The following is a 24,363-nucleotide window of genomic DNA, read 5'->3' as shown; positions in this document are numbered from 1 at the left end:
TTAACAAAGCGATCGATACATTAAAGCTGTATCTGTGTTATTGTAGTCTTAACTCAAACTGTATGTTTAGTAATACCTGAAATCCCTGACTTCATTATCTCATTTACTGAAAAGCCTGTTGACCTGTGTGACTGCATAATACTACAACCATGCTGTCAATAAAAAGGAGGGTGAATAGTCTCTATGTGTTGAAGGTTCTGCTTTAAAACAGGACTCTTCAAATCTCTGTTTAATCTACCACGTCAGAAGTTTCCCAATGAAAGGTATCAACTTAAAGGAGGAATCAGCAGAACTGCTTTAATTCATTCTATATTTGATCATGTTTTACCATGATTTCCCTTTAAATGATAATGTGATCTCTTACTTTGGCTTACAGGACAGTATATATCATACAGCAGTATTTTTTACAATTTACAGTCCTCACAAGGGAAAGGAGGGAGGGTGGATGGAGCAGTCGAGTACCGTGCTTTCAAATATGATCTTTTGTGTGATCAAAGACTGAGACCAACATAAGTTCCATTAATAACACGACAACAGTTTAATGAAGCGCTTTTATCACTTGCTGCTTGAGTTTAGGATATAACATGACTTGGTAACGTTGAGGAAACGACTACTTCCACACATTTTTTGTTAGTAAGATGGAACTTTTTTGTGCAAACACTCTGTAGCATCTGCAGATATTTAGCAGAGTTGGGATGATTCACTCAGAACCTGAATTGCAATGTTCATAAATCCACTCACATCCTCAGATATTTACAACCACAACAACAATTCGAACAAAAAAATGACTTTATTAAAACTTTTTCAACAAATAAAAGTCTTGTGATTGTTGAAGGAGCTCCAGGCTGATGCAGGACTCCTCAGAAATCGCAGCAGACACCACAACCACTCATGCCGCAGCAGTTACAGCAAAATTTGCATTTAGCAGCAGCGAGGCGCTTCTGTCTGATTCCATACGGCATCTGTGTGGGACAAGAAGAAGGTTTTCATCACAGTCTGATCAGTCACTCTCCTTTAACTCTTTATGAAACAACAGAGCACCAGGACTCTTCACAGTACAACCCATTCATTCACATTACAGATGATATTTCAATTCATTCATTGGGTTAACTAAACATACCTTCCAAAATTCCACTGGCATCTCCTGATTTCCAGCAACTGGACTGTCCTCGGCCATCTCCTCCACCCTATCATGCACCTGTTAAAGAACGTGTCAGATTCAGGAATAAAGTCCAGACATGTTGAAAACATTTTCATTGCACTGAAAGGGTTTAAATCGAGCTCTTACTTCAGAGCTCGGAGCAGCAGAGCTCTCCTGAATACAGATAAATGTGAGCACGACGGCCACTGCAACTGCAACGCTGAATGTCTTCATCTTAGGAGGGTTTAAGATCCTGAAATAAGCAGATTTCTTCTGATCTTGATGACTTTTGGGAGCTCCTTCGACTGATGCTGTCTGATAGTAGAATGTGAGAAATGTGCTGGTATTTATACTAACTTGGACAGCTGTTGCCTCATCACTGTCAGCAAATACTGAATTCACTGGGAAAATCTCTCTGTGTAATGCTGGAAGTGTGAGTGGGAAATTTCAAAAGAATGGAGAATTCAGAATCCTTGAAAGTGTTTTTTCATCTCAATGCCAGTCAAATCATTAATTTGTTCTTTCCTCATGGTTTAGAAAGAACATGGTGCAGTGGCAGACCCTGTCAGCTGCTGAATATGCACAGTGTTCTCTCAAAGTGATCAAAGATATTTCCCAAATCAGAGCACAGTTTCTGGTCTTTTTAAGCTATATGGATGGTATTTTTGTGAGGTGATGAAGGCCTGGTAATGCTGCATGCAGCTTTAACTGACTTTACATTTTTATTGTTAATGTAGGGATATCAAACACTTTCAAACAATGGTGGTGCTACCATCATGTGATGCAGAGTTGAAGATATCAGTTATTTTCTAGATTTTAGTGAGAACAGGGGCCTCAATGTCTGGCCATCTTCCACCAACACCAGCCTTATTATAAGAACATGCACACATCCAAAGTCAGAAATACCTGACTATACTCTCCAGGTTTATAAGCAGCATTTTGACACCACTCAGTGCAAAGTCAGGATGCTGGTTGATGAAGATAGAGTTAGTTAACCCAGATAACCTCAGGATACCCTGCATGTGTTGAGCCTGCTTCATACCACAGGTGGCAGCTTCATCGGACATTTTGAAAGGGCATGTTGAAAAATGTCTTACTTTTTTTGGTTTCAAACAATTAGTTAAAGTTTTAACAAATTACGTTTCAAATGCTACATGAAAATAATTTATGTACCACAGGAAACATATGTACACAACTCTTTTTAGTACTGATGAAATTTATTGTTTATTCACAAAACTATTTTGACCATCAGGTTCCATCACTGTTCATACATCTCAGGAACATCCAGAAAAAAATACAAGTGATGAGGACAATTCTAAAATATTTTTTATTTTGAGAAAAAGAAATCATAGAAAATCATCAATTCAATATTCTAACATTGTTAAGCTCAGTATGTTCACCTGACTCCACAACAGGGCTCACGCTCCTCATACTGATGAAGTCAAAAAATATGAGGGTGTCCAGGAGTGTGGGGTTCTGGGTAGTTAGCAATAGATCCTTTAAACTGTGTGAGTTAGGATGGGGGGGTCTTTGGGGATTGGGCTTTCTCCCCGAAAATGCTTTCACATCTTCTTACATTTGGTATCTGCTTGGAGGCCAGCTGACTGCCTCAGACTCCTTGCCGAGTTTTTTAGATAGATAGTTAGAACTTTTTTGATCCCTTAGAAGGTTCCCTCTGTGAAATTAAGGAAAAAGCTCTCAGGTGCTGCTGGCATATGAACCCAGGATCTCCTGTTTACTAGACGGGCATTTTGACCAACTAAACCACAGCACCTTTGAACCCTTCCTGATCAGTTTTTGCTGCTGACTGTTGTTCTCTCACTTGAGCAATTGTTGCCTCATCAAAGGCAGACTGCATGTTCTTCCAGCAATGGATTTGGCATCTCTCACTAAGTGACACTGCAAATGTGACTGGGGACTCATCAAAGAATGGAAACCTTTCAACTTTTCAATCTTTCATAATGTGCCTGTTCAATAATGAACTTTTCTGTCCTTCCTGCTTGAACAGAAAACATTTTTATTCTGTCATTTTAACTACATTTATTTTTCACTCTTATTTGCTTTTTTTTTTTAAATACATCATGAAGGACATGATTAACCTGCAAAAGATAAATGGAAGATGGTTTTATAAACATTTTCATTTGAATATAGCATAACTTCAAATAAGCTCAATGGAAATAATTAAATGATAAAGACTAATTGATCATTTCATATCAAATCATTTCAGCATTTGCTGATTAACAAAGCGATCGATACATTAAAGCTGTATCTGTGTTATTGTAGTCTTAACTCAAACTGTATGTTTAGTAATACCTGAAATCCCTGACTTCATTATCTCATTTACTGAAAAGCCTGTTGACCTGTGTGACTGCATAATACTACAACCATGCTGTCAATAAAAAGGAGGGTGAATAGTCTCTATGTGTTGAAGGTTCTGCTTTAAAACAGGACTCTTCAAATCTCTGTTTAATCTACCACGTCAGAAGTTTCCCAATGAAAGGTATCAACTTAAAGGAGGAATCAGCAGAACTGCTTTAATTCATTCTATATTTGATCATGTTTTACCATGATTTCCCTTTAAATGATAATGTGATCTCTTACTTTGGCTTACAGGACAGTATATATCATACAGCAGTATTTTTTACAATTTACAGTCCTCACAAGGGAAAGGAGGGAGGGTGGATGGAGCAGTCGAGCACCGTGCTTTCAAACATGATCTTTTGTGTGATCAAAGACTGAGACCAACATAAGTTCCATTAACAACACGACAACAGTTTAATGAAGCACTTTTATCACTTGCTGCTTGAGTTTAGGAAATAACATGACTTGGTAACGATGAGGAAACGACTACTTCCACACATTTTTTCTTAGTAAGATTGAACTTTTTTGTGCAAACACTCTGTAGCATCTGCAGATATTTAGCAGAGTTGGGATGATTCACTCAGAACCTGAATTGCAATGTGCATAAATCCACTCACATCCTCAGATATTTACAACCACAACAACAATTCTAATAAAAAAATGACTTTATTAAAACTTTTTCAACAAATAAAAGTCTTGTGATTGTTGAAGGAGCTCCAGGCTGATGCAGGACTCCTCAGAAATCGCAGCAGACACCACAACCACTCATGCCGCAGCAGTTACAGCAAAATTTGCATTTAGCAGCAGCGAGACGCTTCTGTCTGATTCCATACGGCATCTGTGTGGGACAAGAAGAAGGTTTTCATCACAGTCTGATCAGTCACTCTCCTTCTCCTCTTTATGAAACAACAGAGCACCAGGACTCTTCACACTACAACCCATTCATTCACATTATAGATGATATTTCAATTTATTCATTGGGTTAACTAAACGTACCTTCCAAAATTCCACTGGCATCTCCTGATTTCCAGCAACTGGACTGTCCTCGGCCATCTCCTCCACCCTATCATGCACCTGTTAAAGAACGTGTCAGATTCAGGAATAAAGTCCAGACATGTTGAAAACATTTTCATTGCACTGAAAGGGTTTAAATCGAGCTCTTACTTCAGAGCTCGGAGCAGCAGAGCTCTCCTGAATACAGATAAATGTGAGCACGACGGCCACTGCAACTGCAACGCTGAATGTCTTCATCTTAGGAGGGTTTAAGATCCTGAAATAAGCAGATTTCTTCTGAACTTGATGACTTTTGGGAGCTCCTTTGACTGATGCTGTCTGATAGTAGAATGTGAGAAATGTGCTGGTATTTATACTAACTTGGACAGCTGTTGCCTCATCACTGTCAGCAAATACTGAATTCACTGGGAAAATCTCTCTGTGTAATGCTGGAAGTGTGAGTGGGAAATTTCAAAAGAATGGAGAATTCAGAGTCCTTGAATGTGTTTTTTCATCTCAATGCCAGTCAAATCATTAACTTGTTCTTTCCTCATGGTTTAGAAAGAACATGGTGCAGTGGCAGACCCTGTCAGCTGCTGAATATGCACAGTGTTCTCTCAAAGTGATCATTGATATTTCACAAATCAGAGCACAGTTTCTTGCCTTTTTAAGCTATATGGATGGTATTTTTGTGAGGTGATGAAGGCCTGTTAATGCTGCATGCAGCTTTAACTGACTTTACATTTTTATTGTTAATGTAGGGATATCAAACACTTTCAAACAATGGTGGTGCTACCATCATGTGATGCAGAGTTGAAGATTTCAGTTATTTTCTAGATATTAGTGAGACCAGGGGCCTCAATGTCTGGCCATCTTCCACAACACCAGCCTTATTATAAGAACATGCACACATCCAAAGTCAGAAATACCTGACTATACTCTCCAGGTTTATAAGCAGCATTTTGACACCACTCAGTGCAAAGTCAGGATGCTGGTTGATGAAGCTAGAGCTAGTTAACCCAGATAACCTCAGGATACCCTGCATGTGTTGAGCCTGCTTCATACCACAGGTGGCAGCTTCATCGGACATTTTGAAAGGGCATGTTGAAAAATGTCTTTCTTTTTTTTGGTTTCAAACAATTAGTTAAAGTTTTAACAAATCACGTTTCAAATGCTACATGAAAATAATTTATTAACCACAGGAAACATATGTACACAACTCTTTTTAGTACTGATGAAATTTATTGTTTATTCACAAAACTATTCTGACCATCAGAAAAAAATACAAGTGATGAGAACAATTCTAAAACATCTTTTTTTTTGAGAACCAAAAAAAAAAAAATCATCAAGTCAATATTCTAACATTGTTAAGCTCAGTATGTTCACCTGACTCCACAACAGGGCTCACGCTCCTCATACTGATGAAGTCAAAAAATATGAGGGTGTCCAGGAGTGTGTGTTTCTGGGAAGTTGGCAATAGATCCTTTAAACTGTGTGGGTTGGGACGGGGGTCTTTGAGGAGTGGGCTTTCTCCCCAAAAATGCTTTCACATCCTCTCACATCCAGTATCGGTGGAGTTTGGAAGCCAGGTGACTGCCTCAGACTCCTTTTGGAGTTATTTCGATACATAGATAGAACTTTATTGATACCTTAGAAGGTTCCCTCTGGGAAATTTAAGGAAAAGCTCTCAGACACTGCTGGGATTTGAACCCTTCCTGATCAGTTTTTGCTGCTGGCTGTTGTTCTCTCACTTGAGCAGGTGTTGCCTCATCAATGGCAGACTGCATGTTCTTCCAGCAATGGATTTGGCATCTCTCACTAAGTGACACTGCAAATGTGACTGGGGACTTATCAAAGAATGGAAACCTTTCAACTTTTCAATCTTTCATAACGTGCCTGTTAAATAATGAACTTTTCTGTCCTTCCTGCTTGAACAGAAAACACTTTTATTCTTATTTTATCTTTTATTTTTTTCTCATTCTCATTAGCTTTTTCTTTTTTAAATTCCATCATGAAGGACATGATTAACCTCGGTCTGTACGGTTTACACAGCCCGCAGTGATACGAAGTAGAGAGAAATAGCGCCAAGCGATTGTGAGGTCTAACTTTTTCTGGAGAACTTTTTTGTGATGCAAATGTATTACTATTTTGAACGCATATTGTTTTGAGAAACAAAACGCTTTATTTTTGCGACCCCAGCCAACTAGCCGGACTACCTTCGTCAACGCCAAAACTCAGCTGGGACTCGGCTCACAGGACACAGCAGGGGATAAGTCAATGTTAATAAATGATATTGCTAATATGTGATGTCATACAGCTTCATGTCAAAAGAGGCGAACTATCCCTTTAACTGAAGTAGGTCTCTCTGATTTTTCTTGGAAAACTATTGGAAATGGAATTTTAGATTATTTGAAGAAAAACTAAGAATTTAATTTTCAATGACCCCCCCCCCCCCCCCCCCCCTGTATACCCCCCCTTTACATTTATATTACATACAGGGTCTTCGGGGCCAGTGAAAGTGTAGAAATCATAGGTCCTGTGCACCCATATTTTCCCTTACTCCTCTCTGGGCTTCTGTGTGTGTGTGTGTGTGTGTGTGTGTGTGTGTGCGTGTGTGTGTGTGTGTGTGTGTGTGTGTGTGTGTGTGTGTGTGTGCGTGTGTGTGTGTGTAAGAGAGAGAGAGAGAATGGGCCCTTGGTGTGAGCACCCACAGGTGATAGACATCAAGTGCAAAATTACCAATGTTGGTAAGATTGTTGCAAAATTAGAGCACCCAACACTGTCTGAACCCAGATTCCCACACATTTCACTCTTTGTCTTGCGGGAACCAATCTTGGGGACCTGACACTATAAGTAGCTCTGTCAGCGTGGTTCCATACCACAACTGATCAAGATGTCAAAGCGACTCTCTGTTCAGGCTGCCTTACAGTTGATAGTTGAAGAGACAGAGGGTTTTGATGGTGATGCAGAGGAAGCAGAATCTGAGGATCACCCGAAATGATCATGGACCATAATGCCACAAAAGGAGGGGTGGACAACCTCGATAAGCTGGTGACTGCTTACAGCTGCAAACGGAAGACCCTACGATGGCCTCTGGTGATATTCTTTGATATGTTGGATATCTCCTTGTACAACACCTTCGTCATTTGGATGTCACTGAGCCCAGAGTGGAATGGGGGAAAGCTGCTTTCTTGAGGAATTGGGGAAAATGTTGGTGAGACCTCCGATTGAGAGAAGACGACATCTTCCAAGAACCCCAATCTCTGCAGCCATTGTGAGGAGGATTCAGGGGGAAGATGATGGTGCCACATCCTCCCAAATTACAGAACCAGCATCTGCAGAGCCTGAGGTAAGTGTTTGATGCTGTTGCAGTATAATAATTCATATTTCTGAGAGAGAGCAGTGTTAGTAAAGATCCTTATCTTTTCATTATTCTAGATGGCCGGCAACAACAAAAAGAAGCGCTGTGAAGTGTGTGGACCCAAGAAGCACAGAAAAACACAATATACATGCACCCAGTGCAAGAAGTACATATGCAATACACACACAGTGAAACTCTGCCCCTCATGTGGTATAGTCTGGTATGAAAATAGCCGTGTTCAATGGGGCTAATGTGTTGTTCAGACAGATGTTATGTGTAAACTGACCTGACTAGGTTGAATTTCTAATGAAATTTCAAATAAATAATACATGCTTCATTTGTACATTTGTTGATTACTTCCAGTTATGCCTATTATATTATGCATTTCCTTATTTTGTTACATTTTAATAAAAAAAAATAACAAAAACAAGTGGCATTTTTATTCATAAATTGAATTTAACAAAGGTAAAGGGAAAAAATTTAACATATGTGTTGTTTATAATACTTGCTATTGGGATGGAGTAAACATCTGCAGAGTATTTTAACAAAAAAAGGTTTGATTATGTTGAATTAAAAGCCCCAAAAAGCAATGGGTCCACCAGACCCAGCAGGACTCCGTGTGTAACAAAAAGACGAGGACCCTATAAGGGTTAAAGCTGCATGCAGCATTACCAGGCCTTCATCACCTCACAAAAATACCATCCATATAGGTCAAAAAGACCAGAAACTGTGCTCTGATTTGGGAAATATCTATGATCACTTTGAGAGAACACTGTGCATATTCAGCAGCTGACAGGGTCTGCCACTGCACCATGTTCTTTCTAAACCATGAGGGAAGAACAAGTTAATGATTTGACTGGGATTGAGATGAAAAAACACATTCAAGGACTCTGAATTCTCCATTCTTTTGAAATTCCCCACTCACACTTCCAGCATTACACAGAGAGATTTTCCCAGTGAATTCAGTATTTGCTGACAGTGATGAGGCAACAGCTGTCCAAGTTAGTATAAATACCAGCACATTTCTCACATTCTACTATCAGACAGCATCAGTCGAAGGAGCTCCCAAAAGTCATCAAGATCAGAAGAAATCTGCTTATTTCAGGATCTTAAACCCTCCTAAGATGAAGACATTCAGCGTTGCAGTTGCAGTGGCCGTCGTGCTCACATTTATCTGTATTCAGGAGAGCTCTGCTGCTCCGAGCTCTGAAGTAAGAGCTCTATTTAAACCCTTTCAGTGCAATGAAAATGTTCTCAACAAGTCAAGACTTTATTCCTGAATCTGACACGTTCTTTAACAGGTGCATGATAGGGTGGAGGAGATGGCCGAGGACAGTCCAGTTGCTGGAAATCAGGAGATGCCAGTGGAATTTTGGAAGGTACGTTTAGTTAACCCAATGAATGAATTGAAATATCATCTATAATGTGAATGAATGGGTTGTACTGTGAAGAGTCCTGGTGCTCTGTTGTTTCATAAAGAGGAGAAGGAGAGTGACTGATCAGACTGTGATGAAAACCTTCTTCTTGTCCCACACAGATGCCGTATGGAATCAGACAGAAGCGCCTCGCTGCTGCTAAATGCAGATATTGCTGTAACTGCTGTGGCATGACTCTTTGTGGTGTCTGCTGCGATTTCTGAGGAGTCCTGCATCAGCCTGGAGCTCCTTCAACAATCACAAGATTGTTTAGAAAAAAAATTTATTTCTTGACAAAGTTTTATTAAAGTCATTTGTTTATTATAATTGTTTTTGTGGTTGTAAATATCTGAGGATGTGAGTGGATTTATTCATATTGTAACTCTTCTGAGTTGGGCTGAATGAGATGGGGCTCTTTGCTATAATTCTCAGCTGCATGCTTTAAAGCAGGCTGCAAGAAAGCTGGAGAGACAATGGTGTTCCTCTTGTTTAGAAGAGTCTCAATTAGTCTGGAAAAATAGTCTAATAACATATAAGAAAACCCTTTGTAAAACTAGAACTGCTTTTTGTTCATCATTGATAGAAGAGAATAAGAATAATCCCAGGTTTCTTTTCAGCACTGTAGCCAGACTGACGAAGAGTCCGAGCTCCGTTGAGCCACGTATTCCTTTAACTCTCAGTAGGGATGATTTCATAAGCTTCTTTACCGGTAAAATTGTTTCTATCAGAGAGAAGATTCATGGAATCCTTCCATTATTATTAACACAAATACAGATTTGTTTCGAGTAAACTGATTGATATACACATATTCATAAATGTAAGAATGACTAAAAATAGATCATTAAAAAAAGTGACAATAGTGACTCAGTTTTAAGTTTGTTTAAAGAAAAATAGATTTAGTAATTGATAAATTAACTGGTTCGTCAAATTTTTCAAAAGCAACACAGAGTGATACAGTGATCACATATTCATTCAGGTCCTTTCAGTTGCATGCAACCTTTTTTAATTCAGCTTCCTTTCCTGAGATTCACTATCTACTTCAAACGTCTATACCCCAGTGTTAGTCTTGGCCATTGCATAGCAGTAAGAAGGGTGGCAGGGTCACTATTGATCTCCATTCCCTTAAAGCAATACTATGTAACATTTCTACCTTAAAATAACAGCTTGAAAAAAATTGTGCGGCTAGAATGAGTTTTAATATTACGATTGGCCTGTCTCCTATGCCCTTCGGGGGTCTGAGTTGGAATAACTGCGCTATGTAACTTTGCTGGACCGGCCCGGGAGCTGAGCGGAAGTACTTCGACTTGCTTTCTGGCACACCTACCGCAAAAACAAATAGACCCCTCTCACGCTCCCAGGTACATTTGATTACTCTTACCTTCTCGGTCGACATAGCTTGCACCTTCTGACTCCTCGCCGGTTCGTCAACAAACGTGAAACGTGAAAGCGAAAGGGTGTTGTATTTACGACAGTGTAACCGTACATTACCTCTAAGCCTGTAGGGGGAGCTCCATAATGGGCTTTTTGAGAAGTTACATAGTAGTACTTTAATGAGTCAGTTTTTGTTGTTATGGCCAAACTTAAAATTCTAATGATTTAATGATTAAAATACTGAAGTTATGTCTGGCAGCCCATTGAACTTAATGTTCAAATAGAAGTTTAAACATTAATTTGCCCCTAATGACCAGTCGCCACTGCAGGTACATACTGTTGGTGATGAAGCAACAATTGCCCCTGTGAGTACAAATGCCAGCATATTTTGCACATTCAGCCATCAGACAGAACTCACAGTTGCTGTTATCAGTCATCAAGTTCATCCGGATCAAAAACCTCGCATCTCAAATTCTCTTAAGATGAAGGCATTCTGTGCTGCAGTTGCTGTCGCTGTTGTGCTCACGTTTATCTGTATTCAGGGTAGCTGTGCTGTCCCAGTCATCGCAGTAAGAGCTTGACTAAACTTTTAACAGCTAAAAGAATTTCTAAAATAGGAAAATATTGTAAACATGACCAATTCATTCAAAGGTTAGAGGAGCAGAGGAGCCGGTGAGTGCTGACATTCAATCTGCTGCAGTTGAAGATCCATCCGTAGACTTGGTTAAGGTACAGTATGTAAAGATTAATGAATAAATAACTTGTGTAAATATTTTTTCTAACAAACTTTTCCTGTGTGTACGTGAAGGGATGTGAGATGTTGTGTTTTATGTCTCATCTTTCACACAGATGATGATTAACAGTAGACAGAAACGTGGAATACATTGTACACCTTACTGTGAGACAACACCCAACGGATTTCATTGTGGAATTTCCTGCAGTCTCTGAGGCTTCCTGCTGATGGAACGTTGGCTTCAAATGTCTTTTTTCTTGTCATTAAAAAGCATACTTCTTTGAATTCTATTCATGACACATCTAATGTTTTGAGAATGTTGCTAGAAATGTATGAATGGATTTTAAAGGGTTTCTAAATACCTGAACAGTGTGTGAACAATACTGCCCTACAAAGCCAAAGAGCAGTAAGTGCAAAAACCCCAAACTGAGAAAAACAGCTTTTTGTGTTTTTTTTACACCAAGTAAAAGTTTTAAATTATATTTAACAACAAAATGTATTATTAGATAGATTAAAGTGAGGTGAACACCACCCTTTTAGTTTTTTTACATTTTTGCAAAATCTGGTAATTTTATAGGCTATACTGCGTTTTGCCTTTGTATTACTGCTTAAAATTACACAAGCATACATTAAGGTATTGCAGTAAGATGACCATAATCACTCTTTTTATGGAAAAATCAGTAGGCACGCACAATATTTTTGATGTAAAAATGTTCCTTGATGCCTAAGCAATGGAACAAATGTGTATTTTGTAAACATTAGTGTAAAAATGAAGCAAGATTATATTTTTGCATCATAATGTCAGAGATATCGTCTTGCTGCATACCGAAATATGATCTTTGACAGAATTTAACCAAGCAACTCATTTCTGAAAGTATATGCTCATTAACAACAGCCTATTACCCTTATTGGATATTAAAGCTATGGTAGGTAATCCTAGAGAGCTAGCAAGAGAGCTAGCAAGATTCGAAAGTGTCCCCTCCTCTAAGCTCCACCCCCCCCTCCCCATTCCGTCAGTGCTTCATCCAAAGCCGGTAGAACCGCATGCGCACACGGAGCAGGGAGCCGACAGAGGGGGGCGTAGGCAGAAAGCAGAGGCATCTGATTGGTTTTTGTAGGCGCTCCAATCCGAGATCAGCGGGACGCTTTTTCAGCTTTTTCTCAGTCCTGCAGCTGCCACAGAGGTCTGATTATTTTCGTCCCTTTTTCTAAATACATCTTGTATAGATTTCTCTCAGGACAGACGGACCATTTCACCCAGTATTACAAAATGTGTTTCTGAACAGGATTACCAACCATGCCTTTAAATTACACTGTGTGTGTGTGTGTGTGTGTGTGTGTGTGTATAGACACACACGCATGCACGTGTGCGCGCGCACACACACACAGACACACACACACGTGTGTGTCTATACACACACACACAGACACACACACACACACACACACAGGGAATCACTGTAATGAAATGACATACCACTGTGTTATGCAGTGAAAACACACTCTGTATACTTTTCTTGATTTTGTATACCTTCTATCTTCTTTATATACTGTCAGTAAGTCTGTACAGCTCAGTTTTCATCCACCTTGGAATTATAAATATATTTCACAAGAAAAGAGACAAGAATTATTATATTGTTGTATTTTAGTTACGTATATGAAACATGCAAAGATAAAAGTATTGAATTGAAAGTGTGGGCAGGGTCACCTCCAAAACACACACACACAGTCTCTCTCTCTCTCTCTCGCACACAAACATACACACACACACACACACACACACACACACACACACACACACACACACACACACACACACACACAGTCTCTCTCTCTCTCTCTCTCTCTCTCTCTCTCTCTCTCTCTCTCTCTCTCTCTCTCTCTATCTCCTGTTATTTAATTCCCTGGTTAACAGTTAATTTCCAATTACCACCTTTGTATAACTGGAAACTAATGGAGCAATTTGTAATAATACACAAGTTCTCTCTGATTTCTCTGTCTCTCTAGCTACCAAGCATATGAGAAACACTAGTTAGCAAGCTAGCTAGTTGAACCTAGCACAAGACAAAACAAGTGTAATTACAATTTCTCAATTTCTTTAAATGCCATACTTAAGGTGTGTTGCCTGACACTTTCTAGAAAGTGTATACACACTTGTTAGCATTCACATAGCTGTAATATCAAGGCTAACAGAGTCAGTTGTATTTATTTCATTTATTTCATCTATATTAGACAAATGAAACAGACGAAATGGGTTTAAAATATGACTGGAACCAAGGCAAACTGCAGTAAAAGCATGTAGAACCAAGGCAAACTGCAGCAAAGACACATACTGCACTTTGGCTTGGTTTTACTCTACTTTTCTATACACACTGCAAATTAAAATCACAAATATTTACATGAAACTGTTTATTGATCAACATACAATTTTAACAGATTGAAGAGCTGACCCTGCACTTTGAATTTCTGCAAAAAAATTTTTTTTTGAAAAAAATCACATACTGCTCTTTGCCTTTGTAGGGCAGAATAAATCTCATCAGTACTAAAACAAAGTGTGTGGATATTTTGTTTCTACTGTCAAGCTTACTTATTTTCACCTGGTATTCATACAACTTATATGCTAATCTTTGAATATGATGGCTAACAGCTCAGCTAGACATGATGACAACCAGAGAACCCATAAAAGGGAACAACATGCTTCTTTTAATGTCATTGGAAACATCACTGCATTTCCAACTATGACACATTAAATGTCTGTTTTTTTTAAACAACCAGATGCTGCAAAAAGCACAGAAAGAAGAATGTTTTTCCTCAATATCACATGTTTGAAAACACGGATAAGAAGCAAAAAAAAAAAATCATCCCTCAATTTTCCCACAAAAACCTAAAACTGAACAAATCTGCCAGTTAGAAATGTTTGGATCAAGCTAAACACTGTGCCTACACAGTGCTTTTTCATGTTTTGAGTATTACATTTTTACGTATTTATTATCAATATTCAAAGAGCAATAAGCTTTAAACACGAGGAAGAAACAATAAGATTTAATTAATAAAAAAAATGATGAAAAAGATTAAATGACAAATATCTGTGTCGGCTTACATAATGACACAGAGGTTCAAAGGTGAGTTAAGACTCCCCCTTTAATTGATAAATATCCCAAATTTCCTCACATGTGAACACACACTGGACTGTTTATTGACAGTTTGGTTGTCACATGACCTGTACACAGGTCAAAAAGGCTTTTTGGGAAAAAAAGAGCAAGGTTGGGGATTTCAGTCATTGCAAAAGATAGTGTGTCTGACTCTTGTCAGTCTGATTTTCCTTTGAAAACAAGCTGCTATTTTCTTATTTGTATATGAACAACCCAGTCTCGCAGCAAACCCTGAAAACGGAATCTGTTCATTTATGTCTGGGCATCATTGTTGCTGTTTTTCTTTTTTTCATGCTAATGGACATGAAAACAGCTACCTCGAGGACTTTAAAGTCTTCACTGCAGTACATCAAGCACTTAAATGACTGTTGCATCACACTCAGCAGGTGACAGACTCTGTATTTGGAGGTAAAAGGTCTTGGTTGGGTTCAGTTGAAAAACTAAGTATCTCTTACCAACCTTAATTTAAAACAAGTTTGTTTTGCAATGGGTTTTCTCTTTTTCCCCACTGTCTTTTCTGCTCTCCGTCACCGTTTGTCACTGTTTCACATATTGTCACTAAGACAACATCATGACAGACGTTAAAGGCGTAACAGTTTGGTTTTGTGATTATTTCACACACATTATTTTGCCATATGAGACCAAGTAGATGGGAATCATGCTCTCCTTTTCCTTTTTTTTATAGAGAAAATACTGAAGATCAGGCATAAAATTTCAATCAAATTACATAATAGCGCTCATCTGAACTCAGATAAATGCAAAAGTTAATGATTGAACAGAAAAAACATCCAAAAGCTCAGGATTTACCATTCTTTTGAAATTTCCCCACACACATTCCCAGCATCGGATAGGGACAGGGATGAGACAACAGCTGCCAAAGTGAGTTTAAATACCAGCTCAGCTTCCACACTCAGCTATCAGCCAGGAGAAGTCCAAGGAGCCAACAACAGTCATTGGGATCAAGAGAAATCTGGTCCACTAAAATACTTCAGCTTCTCAAATTGACCTAAGATGAAGACTTTCACCGTTGCAGTTGCAGTGGCCATCGCGCTCACATTCATCTGTACCCAGGAGAGCTCTGCTGTACCAGTTACTGAAGTAAGAAATAGTCCCAAAACTTTTAGCAGCAAATGGCTCAAATGTGGTTCCAACTGTAAACATGTCCAACTCATCAACAGGGCCAAGAGATGGAGGAGCCAATGAGTGTCGATGCTCCAGCTGCTGCAGATGAGGAGGTGATTTTCGAAATGCCGAAGGTATGTCAAGTTAGATTAATCAGTGAGCTAATTTAGATATTTCTGTCCCACAAAGTGTATTTGATAATGCAGGAGATGAATATTGTTCTCATGTCTCTTTTCTGTCATACAGATGCTGTTTAAAGGCAGGAAAAGGCGTGGCGCCTATTGTTACAGATGTTGCACTGATGGTGTCTGCACTAAATGCTGCTATGCTTAGCTTGATATTCTTTTTCTTTGTCATTTCCTTGAAACCTTGGAGATGTTACAGAATTTGGTGATGATGTAATCACATGATCGAAAGAGTTCAAGTGTCTGCAGACAGCGTGAAAAATAAAACATTAAAATAAGACTGTGTAAACTTCTTTTTGTTCTGAATTTTCATTGTCATGTATGTTGAAAAAGGAAAAGTGCATTGGTAAAATTCTCAATGAAATGAACTAAATTAATTTCACAAACTGCAATGTATAAATTCCCAAAACTGGTGCACATCCCAATTTCTACCTGTCTAAGGTTAACTTTTTATACCCGGTCATGTTACTGGCCTGTTGCCATTTTACCTTTTTTGTTGCAACGTGCTCCCCCAGCTGCTTCTTTGTAGTAACAGTTTCTTGCCAGCCTTTTTGTTTCTTTGTTCACTCTTGCAGCTTTTTTTGGATCTGTTGCCGCCATCAAATTCGGGACGGGTGTATGATTTTTTATGAAATAATAAAATGTCATATTTTATCTGATATCTTTTCAATATTGTGAATAAAACATTGTATTAGCAAATCATTGCATTCTGTTTTTATTTTTTTCATATTTCACAAAGTGTTCCAAGTTTTAAGAAATGAGAAAATACCCATCATAAATCTACTCTAATACTTGGAACTGTATTTCATTTTGTGAGTTGATAACACTTCCTGATGTCATACTCCAGTTATCGTGTCCACAATAATATTACCGCAACATTATCACTTTTTTGCATTTATTTATTCATTTGCCAGCTCAATGACGTTCAAGAGCCATCTTGTTGGAAGCACACAGCAGGCTGAGTCCCATATTTACAACATTTGAAATAAAACATAAAAATGTTTGAAAAACACATCCATGAAATATGAGATTGGAAAACTCAACTAACAAATGAACTGAAGAGTGTGTTTTGACATGTTGATGTTATAACAGATTTTTTTTTGTGTGAGAAAAAGCTCTTACAAGTCTAGACTGCGTCAACCAATTTTAAAACGAAACACTGAAATCCCAGTTAGTTTTATCTGGCATTCAAGCATTTTTTTTACCCCTTGCAGGCTTGTTCCTGAATGCATGTGGACGTAGTACTGTGAGTTATGAGGCCAGAGTGGGAGAACAGTATATAAACAAATATAAATGCACACATACATGGCAGACCACCATTATTAGTTAGATTTAAAAAAAAAAAAAAAACTTGTGGTGTTATCTGTGGTGAACTGAGCGTGTGTGCTGGTGAGTTAAACAGGAATCATAACCTAATACTCAGTTCTGTCAGAACCACTCTCGTCAAAACGAGACGAGAAACAGAGATGAATTTCAGAAGCTTATTCTGAATGCATACAATTATGTTTGGCGGTATGGCTCTGTTCGGAGGAAGTTCCCGACTTTTCCATTAACTCCATTGAAGCCAGACAGGGAACAGCAGCATCCTCAGGTGGAGTGCCTTCCATTTGCTGTAAAGGCAACAAACCCCCTAGAACAGAGCAAGCAACAATGAACAACAGTATGACATTGTTGGCAATGAGAAGTCGGTGGAGCAGGGGAGGTGGTGGGTGCAAGCAGAGAGCAAAAAAAAGCAGTGACAGCAAACCAAGTTTAAATGAAGTGCCCCAAATGCCAGCATCCAATTGCGAGCGCAGCTGATCATAAGGGTTGGGTCGGCGTCAGCCAAGAGGCAAAGGGCGCGTTGACTACGTGGTCTGCCAGAACTAACGCGATGCTCCATTTATCAGCTGATGGACCATTAGTCATGACAAATTAGCCAACAAAATGGCAATTCTGGATTTGATGACGAAGGCTAAATCAAGAAATAAATGCAAGACAAACAGTTAAATTAGAAAAAACACATACCTTGCACAGTTACTGTACCTTCGTGCTCCTGCACTGTGTGTTAATAATTCTTGTAAATTGGCGTCCTGGCAGTATAAGCCACTGCACGGAGTGAAATGCTATCTGCAATCAATCTCAAACTGTTCTACATCCCATCTGGAAGTCCATAAAATCTATGGGCTCTTTATCCTCCTGTCTAAAAGGAATGCCACACACAGTCACATTTGTGCTTCCAGAAGCATATGTGAAGTCAAATGTCTTTCCCTGCACACAGTGCATCCAAAAAACTTGTGTTTAAGAGAGTGCTGAATGCCGCCTTCTTCCTCTGAATTTGTGCATTTAGATCCAATGAATAACGCAAGATCCACTTTCCTGGTATGATGGACCCATGAGGTTGAATGGGTTGGAAGACCTGGTCCAGCTAAAGTATCTTAAACCACTAAATATTTAATTTCAAACTTAATTGTTATAACCTACAAGGTAGAAAGTCGCATCAGACATGAAAAGCAAAAGAGTAGTTCTGATGTAAAGGAAATGGGTGCTGATTAAATCATCTTTGCTGTGACAGCTGCCCTCTACTAGAATACTTCAGCCAGTTAGAAGTTACCAGTATTTTTTATATAAAGTCGGGGAACATATCCCATAACAGCTTATTGCAATATTTAAAAAGGTGCTGAAGTCAATGCCACCGTTTCACGATAGCAAAAAAAAAAGTATATACACATATATATATATATATGTATATATATATATATATATATATATATATATATGTAAATAATTATATCATGCTATAGTCTAACAGATATGGAGCCATTCATTGTAGTATTTGCTGACTTGATCACTTGAATTGAGTACGAAGGATCAGAAGGGTTATCAGTTCGTGAGACAGAATAGTGTGACACAAGATGTTTGGTATTAAAAATTCAATGGCATCTGACCTGGGTTAACTGCACACAGCTGTTTTAAATAACTCGTACCATCATTGATTTCCGTATTTATTTACAGCTTGAACCTCACATTGACACACAATCTCAAGATGCTCATATTGACATACATATGACGCAGTGCACATGTGATATTGAATCAATTGAAAATGGTATCGTGTGAAAGATCAGCAAGTTTGTCGATTAGGTAACATATTTTTTTGGATGTTAGGTTCTTCATTTTGTTACAGATAGACACATGGTAAATAAGATTTTCAAGACGTGCCGACTTTATTTAAGGTCAGTTTTTGTATTGTAATCTGATGTTTTGATTTTATATTAAACAACAACAAAAAGAAACATTCGTGGAATAGTTTTAAAATCTGCAATTCAGTCAACTGTAAGTCGATGCAGATGTGCACCTCACTATGTGAAGATTCATGTCTTAATGTTAATCTTTTTTATAGTTTCACCTAAAACTATTGATTCTGTAGAAGTATTTGTAACACATGAATGCACAACATATACAAACGTGGGAAGTAACCTGTCCATGCAGAACATTCCTAGTCCACAGGAATTTCCTACAACCATTGCAACATCACAGGAGGTATTTGGCCCCCTCTATGGAGGCAAGTATGTCACTGATGAGGCAACATTATCCCAGGTTGAGTATAAATACAATTACGATTCATACTCTGAATGATCACACACACACGAGCTGACTGCAGAACCAAGAGTCGAATCTTTTGACAAGCTGCTCAGAAAATGAGGACATTGAGAGTTGCAGTTGTTTTTGCACTCACCTTTATCTGCTTTCAGAGGAACTCGTCCTCACCACTTCCCAAAGTAAATATATTCAAATGTTTACTTTGCTCATTTGTTCTGTAGGCGACTGTTCTTTTCTGTTTTAGAATGATATAATGTTGTTCCTAAATGTGCACAACTCATCAACAGGTGTCGGAGCCGGAGGAGGCAACAAGCGCCAACAGTCCAGCTGCCTCACAAGAGGAGACATCAGTGGAAACATGGATGGTATGCTCAGATGATTACATAGGAATATGTCATTCAACATGTTCAATTCAAGTGATAATTTAAATTCAGTGTGTTTATCCCAATGAATAAGCCCTGAAATACTGCATATGAGAATTTGGTAAGAATGAATAACCTGACCCATGTCTCTTGTCTGTCACACAGATGCCATATGACATCAGGGGAAGGAGTTCTGCTGCCCCCATTAGATGCCAGTTCTGCTGTGGCTGCTGCAACATTGGTGTCTGCGGCATGTGCTGTACCTGAGGATTTATCTGCCTGGCTTATATTTATAAGTTTTTTGGTTTTTTTTCCTGTGTCTTAAATTAAAATGTAATTAAAAATTAAAATTGAATGCAGTGATGTTTCATTTTAACATAAATTTTTACTGTGAAAGTACCGCATCAAAAGGAGTTTTGTGCATACAACATGTGTATGTATATATGTGTGTTTGAGGTTCATTTAAACATTCATTCAATAACTCTGATAAACAGAGAGGGAGATTGTTGGGGCATAGTTTACAGCAATCTGACATTTGTGAGATAATATCCTCCATTAACCTCCAACAAACAAACACTTCCAGCCATAATATTATTTTCCAAGGGTGTTTTGCTGTCTGAGTCCAAACCAGGCTTAGCTTTGTGGTGGTTCACTTTATTTCCAGAAGAACACAGGGAGGTATGGCCTCTGGCCAACACCGTCGATACTATTGCGTTACCTTCAGCTTTGCTGGATCGCGCCTCACAGTTACAGTGACCACAAAGGTAATATAAATGGTCTGGTGTTGGATTTTTGCAAAACAAATGATTAGGGAACACACAGACTCACACTGACTATGTGTTGGAGCAATGAATGGTGAAGGAACACACAGGGAGGTCAACACATTGGGACAGGCGGAACAATAGCCAGGTTGCCTCTGTGATTTCAATTTAATTACTGCAGTACACAAAGCTGTGGATATGCCCATATGCACAGACTACCAGTCTGGAGCCTGGCGGACTCCTGCTCTGATCCCACCCTCGTGCAGCCTTGCAGGGGGCTGTGCAATGTGCCAGGCCTGCCTCACGTCCAGACGGATGCCCGTTGTACACCCCCATACCAACAGAGCTGCTGCCAAACCACACAAGGAGATAGTAAATGAGTGCAGAGGGTTCTAGTCAGCCTCCTCACACACACTCACACAACATGTGGTTTATTTTATCTGACTCATACCCGCATACACACGTAGAAGATGCAGAGCAGGCAGGCAGGCAGCAATTAGGGGCCTGTTCATTGGTGCGCTACAGTACAGTAGCTCTATAAAATCTTCAAGCTAGTGTTTTAAAGAACAAACTTAAATTCTCCAGCGGTAAGCTGAGGAATTTACAGGATGTTGGTGCTTTTAATCGTTAGATTAGTAGGCAATCTTGGGTTGAAGTTTTATACAGCCGGATTAATAAAAAAATAAAATGAAAAAAGACCTTCAGATCCTCACTGAGACATTGGAATTTTGCACATACATCGCTGTTGTGATGAAGTAACTTCTAAAGTCAGGAAGGTTGCAACGATGCTGATGTTAGCAGGTATGGGTAACCTGAGTGAGACCATTGCCCTTTTTTACTTTATTTTGCCATGAAATCAGTGGTACAGTGGAGCGAAATGACTTAATAAGTGTTCAGAGAAGATCTAGCGTTAGCCCTCTATAATTTTACAGAAGGAACACCAATCACAGAACTGAAAGCAATACCATTACCATCTCAGCAAGGATGAACTGGATGAAATCAAATAGGACGATTACGTTTATTCTTTAAATTAAAACTTCACATTCCAGCAAATAATTCATGGACCAATTCAATAAGTTTGTTTTCCATTTTGGTAAAAATTAAGAATTTAATATTACATCTGGAAATGTTTAAAAAGTTATTCTTGGAATACATTAAGTCTTAAGGAAGTGGAGGTCCCTGATGGTTTCCTACTGGTGTCAGATAGGAGAGGCAGTGGGCTTTTTGGCAGATAAAGTTTTAGATCATATGTATTGGTGCCTGTAAAGCATTTTTTCTTCGTATTGCTCATCTCTTCATACTAATATAAGAATTAAATCACTTAGTATTTCCTGCTCCTTTCTAAAAATGAGGGCCACACTATGTACACATTTCATTAATAGCCCATTTGTTTGTAATTGTTTCCACCTCTTAACCAAAAGATTAATCATCACTTTCTACACTTAATCACCCAATCCAGCAAGAGCGGAGAGTGGAGTGTGAACTAGAGGCTTCACCGCAGGTCACACTCCACAGCGAAGGCTGTGAACTATTCTCACACAGACAGACACACAAACACACACACTATCAAGGCGGGGAACCACTGCCACGAGGTCAAGACCTCCCCTATAGCTGAGTTGATTAAACACATTTCTGCAACCCCACAGACAGCCCAATAAAATCTGCTGTGCTGAGGATGATGACTGTGTTGCGCTCACTGGGAGCATCACTGGCCCCAGCTTTCCCCGAGAATCCAGCCCCGTGAGCGAGACTTAGGTACAGCAGCCTCCTGCAGCGGCTCCACTTCCACCCACTCACCATGCCCTGAGGGAGCAATCAACCTGGCTTCTTATTATAAGGATAACAACTGTTTGTCCATGTGTATATGTATGAATGAATATTTCTTCCACAGACCCTCCAAGTGGAGGCAAAGGTTGCTTCTGAGGCATGCTGCTGCATAATCCGGCACTGAAGGAAGGCTGGGTGGGGGATAAACATTCCTGGACAATGAAACCCTCCTTTACCCCCTGCTGTACTCATGCCCACTTAAAATCTGCTTACCCACAATGCAACATTTGACTCAAGTGAATATCCCCCCCTGGAACCAACACAGTGCCTCTACAGAACAACATATCGCTGATCGTAGAAGCCACAAGTGTCAGCTATGGCTCACATACAACCCTTCTGGGCCCTTAGTGTGCACATAATATCCAGTTTGACTGGTCTTAATATATTTTAATAAGACCTGTTTTCGATTAATTCTCCCTTGAAACCGGTAGTAGCACAGCTACTAGGTAGCGGGCACATATAAAATTTTGAATGAATGGAGCAGGGCTGCCAGAGAGTCAGGAGGGGGATATGGGAATCCTTGTGGATTTGTCCTCACCAGCTGGCTCTCCAGTCCAATATAATGGCTGTGCCCATGGCTCTCAAAGCAGCAGTGAGAGGAAATGTTTGCCCAGTCTGTAATGTGTTTAAGGTGCGCAGTATGACTCAGTTCAACTCATAAAGCCCTTGAGTGTCACATCCTGAGTGGAAGGACAGAGCTGCTCTGCATATATCCCCCTAAAGTGAACAGGGACAATGGCCTTGTGTTGTGTTTGGATCCCAAAGGAGCAAAAAAAAAAAAAGCCGGATATGCCAGAGAAACATGGGGTTAAATGAGCCCCCCCCAAAAAAGTCTTACTGTGCCCTGAGGAAACATCATTCCAGATTGGTATGGAAATTCTTATAACAGTTCCATGCAATAATTGGTGAAAACTAAACTAAAGAAAAAAAATCCAGCTTCCTGCCACTGCACCTGCTATAATGGAGCACAACTGAAACATACAGAGTCAATCCTGACAATTCACCAATGTGTCATCTGAGATTTTTATCTAAAAACACATAGCAGTATGACCAACTGACTAATATTGACTCCTCATAGTCCTCAGGGTGTGGACAGAGGACATCTGAGGGTGTCCTGGAGTGTCTGGTACTTGAACATTTGTGTCCTTTGGGTCCTGTGGGTTGTGGTATGGGGTGGAATGGATTGGACTTTTTTCATAGGATGTGATCCGATCCCATCAGATTGGTTTCTGGGGAGTTTGGAGGTCAGGGGAAGACCTCAGACTTTTTTTGTGTGTTCTTTGAGCCTTTCCTAAGCAGTTTTGTGGAGTCAACTCCTGTCCTGCTCGGGGAGGTTAACACCGTAAGGGGAGTGGTTTTGCCATATGGTGTGTGTGTTTGTGTGTGTCAAGTGTCAAGTGTCAAAGTAAATCAATGTGAATGCCAGACTGCAGTTAGATCCATCCAACACGATGAGCAGTGTCACTTTCTTTACCTGTCAGGCGTTTTAATGTTGTGGCTGATTGGTCCAATGTCAAAGCTTGGTGGTTTTAATTTGCAAGGTCAGCATGAAGCTACACTTCCTGTCCCCTGCAGGTGTGGAAAATGTTGATGGGGACTACTTAACTGCGATCCCCATCCATGCAGCGTTACCAGTACGGTGCTTGTCCAGCTCTGAATCTTTTTACAATTTCCTTTTTCTAATGTTTCTGCCGCAAAGCAAATGGCTGTCACAGTCAATTAGCTTTTATTGAAGAACATGTTTATTTTAGGTATTAAGTTGTTACCTAGCAACTCCAAAATGATGCCAAATCCTGCCTTGAGAGTTGACTTTGGATAGAATTGTTGCAATTAGGAGTGAGTTTGGTAATAAAAGTCAACCATTAATGCCACAATTTAGCAGGCTTGTACACATTGGGATGTCTAACATATGGCAAACTTGTTTTAAATATTAAAATCTGTTACTCCTTTGACACCACTATGTTCCAACTCACTGCTGCTGTGCCAAACGCCATGGCTAA

General features: G+C 39.4%; 4 protein-coding genes across 4 annotated transcripts; 2 read left to right on the top strand and 2 right to left on the bottom strand.

Moving 5' to 3' along the window:
* Positions 1-860: 860 nt before the first annotated feature.
* On the bottom strand, positions 861-1,375 carry LOC142380676 (hepcidin-like). The gene is made up of 3 exons (XM_075466573.1): positions 1,289-1,375; positions 1,121-1,198; positions 861-962 (listed from the first exon to the last, which is right to left on the bottom strand). The coding sequence occupies exons 1-3, from the start codon at positions 1,373-1,375 to the stop codon at positions 861-863; spliced, it is 267 nt and encodes an 88-aa protein (XP_075322688.1).
* A 2,863-nt stretch (positions 1,376-4,238) lies between these two features.
* LOC142380675 (hepcidin-like) lies at positions 4,239-4,753 on the bottom strand. Its single transcript, XM_075466572.1, has 3 exons — positions 4,667-4,753; positions 4,499-4,576; positions 4,239-4,340 (listed from the first exon to the last, which is right to left on the bottom strand). Exons 1-3 carry the CDS (start codon positions 4,751-4,753, stop codon positions 4,239-4,241), a joined length of 267 nt encoding a protein of 88 aa, XP_075322687.1.
* Positions 4,754-8,980: 4,227 nt separating this feature from the next.
* LOC142380674 (hepcidin-like) lies at positions 8,981-9,495 on the top strand. Its single transcript, XM_075466571.1, has 3 exons — positions 8,981-9,067; positions 9,158-9,235; positions 9,394-9,495. The coding sequence occupies exons 1-3, from the start codon at positions 8,981-8,983 to the stop codon at positions 9,493-9,495; spliced, it is 267 nt and encodes an 88-aa protein (XP_075322686.1).
* Positions 9,496-15,507: 6,012 nt separating this feature from the next.
* Positions 15,508-20,042, top strand: LOC142380673 (hepcidin-like). The gene is made up of 4 exons (XM_075466570.1): positions 15,508-15,625; positions 15,706-15,762; positions 19,758-19,778; positions 19,941-20,042. Exons 1-4 carry the CDS (start codon positions 15,539-15,541, stop codon positions 20,040-20,042), a joined length of 267 nt encoding a protein of 88 aa, XP_075322685.1. The 5' UTR covers positions 15,508-15,538.
* The last annotated feature ends 4,321 nt before the right edge of the window (positions 20,043-24,363 follow it).

Source organism: Odontesthes bonariensis, chromosome 5 (genome assembly GCF_027942865.1).
Source record: "Odontesthes bonariensis isolate fOdoBon6 chromosome 5, fOdoBon6.hap1, whole genome shotgun sequence".
Classification (NCBI taxonomy): domain Eukaryota; kingdom Metazoa; phylum Chordata; class Actinopteri; order Atheriniformes; family Atherinopsidae; genus Odontesthes; species Odontesthes bonariensis.
This window is presented reverse-complemented; position numbering and strand designations above follow the sequence as displayed.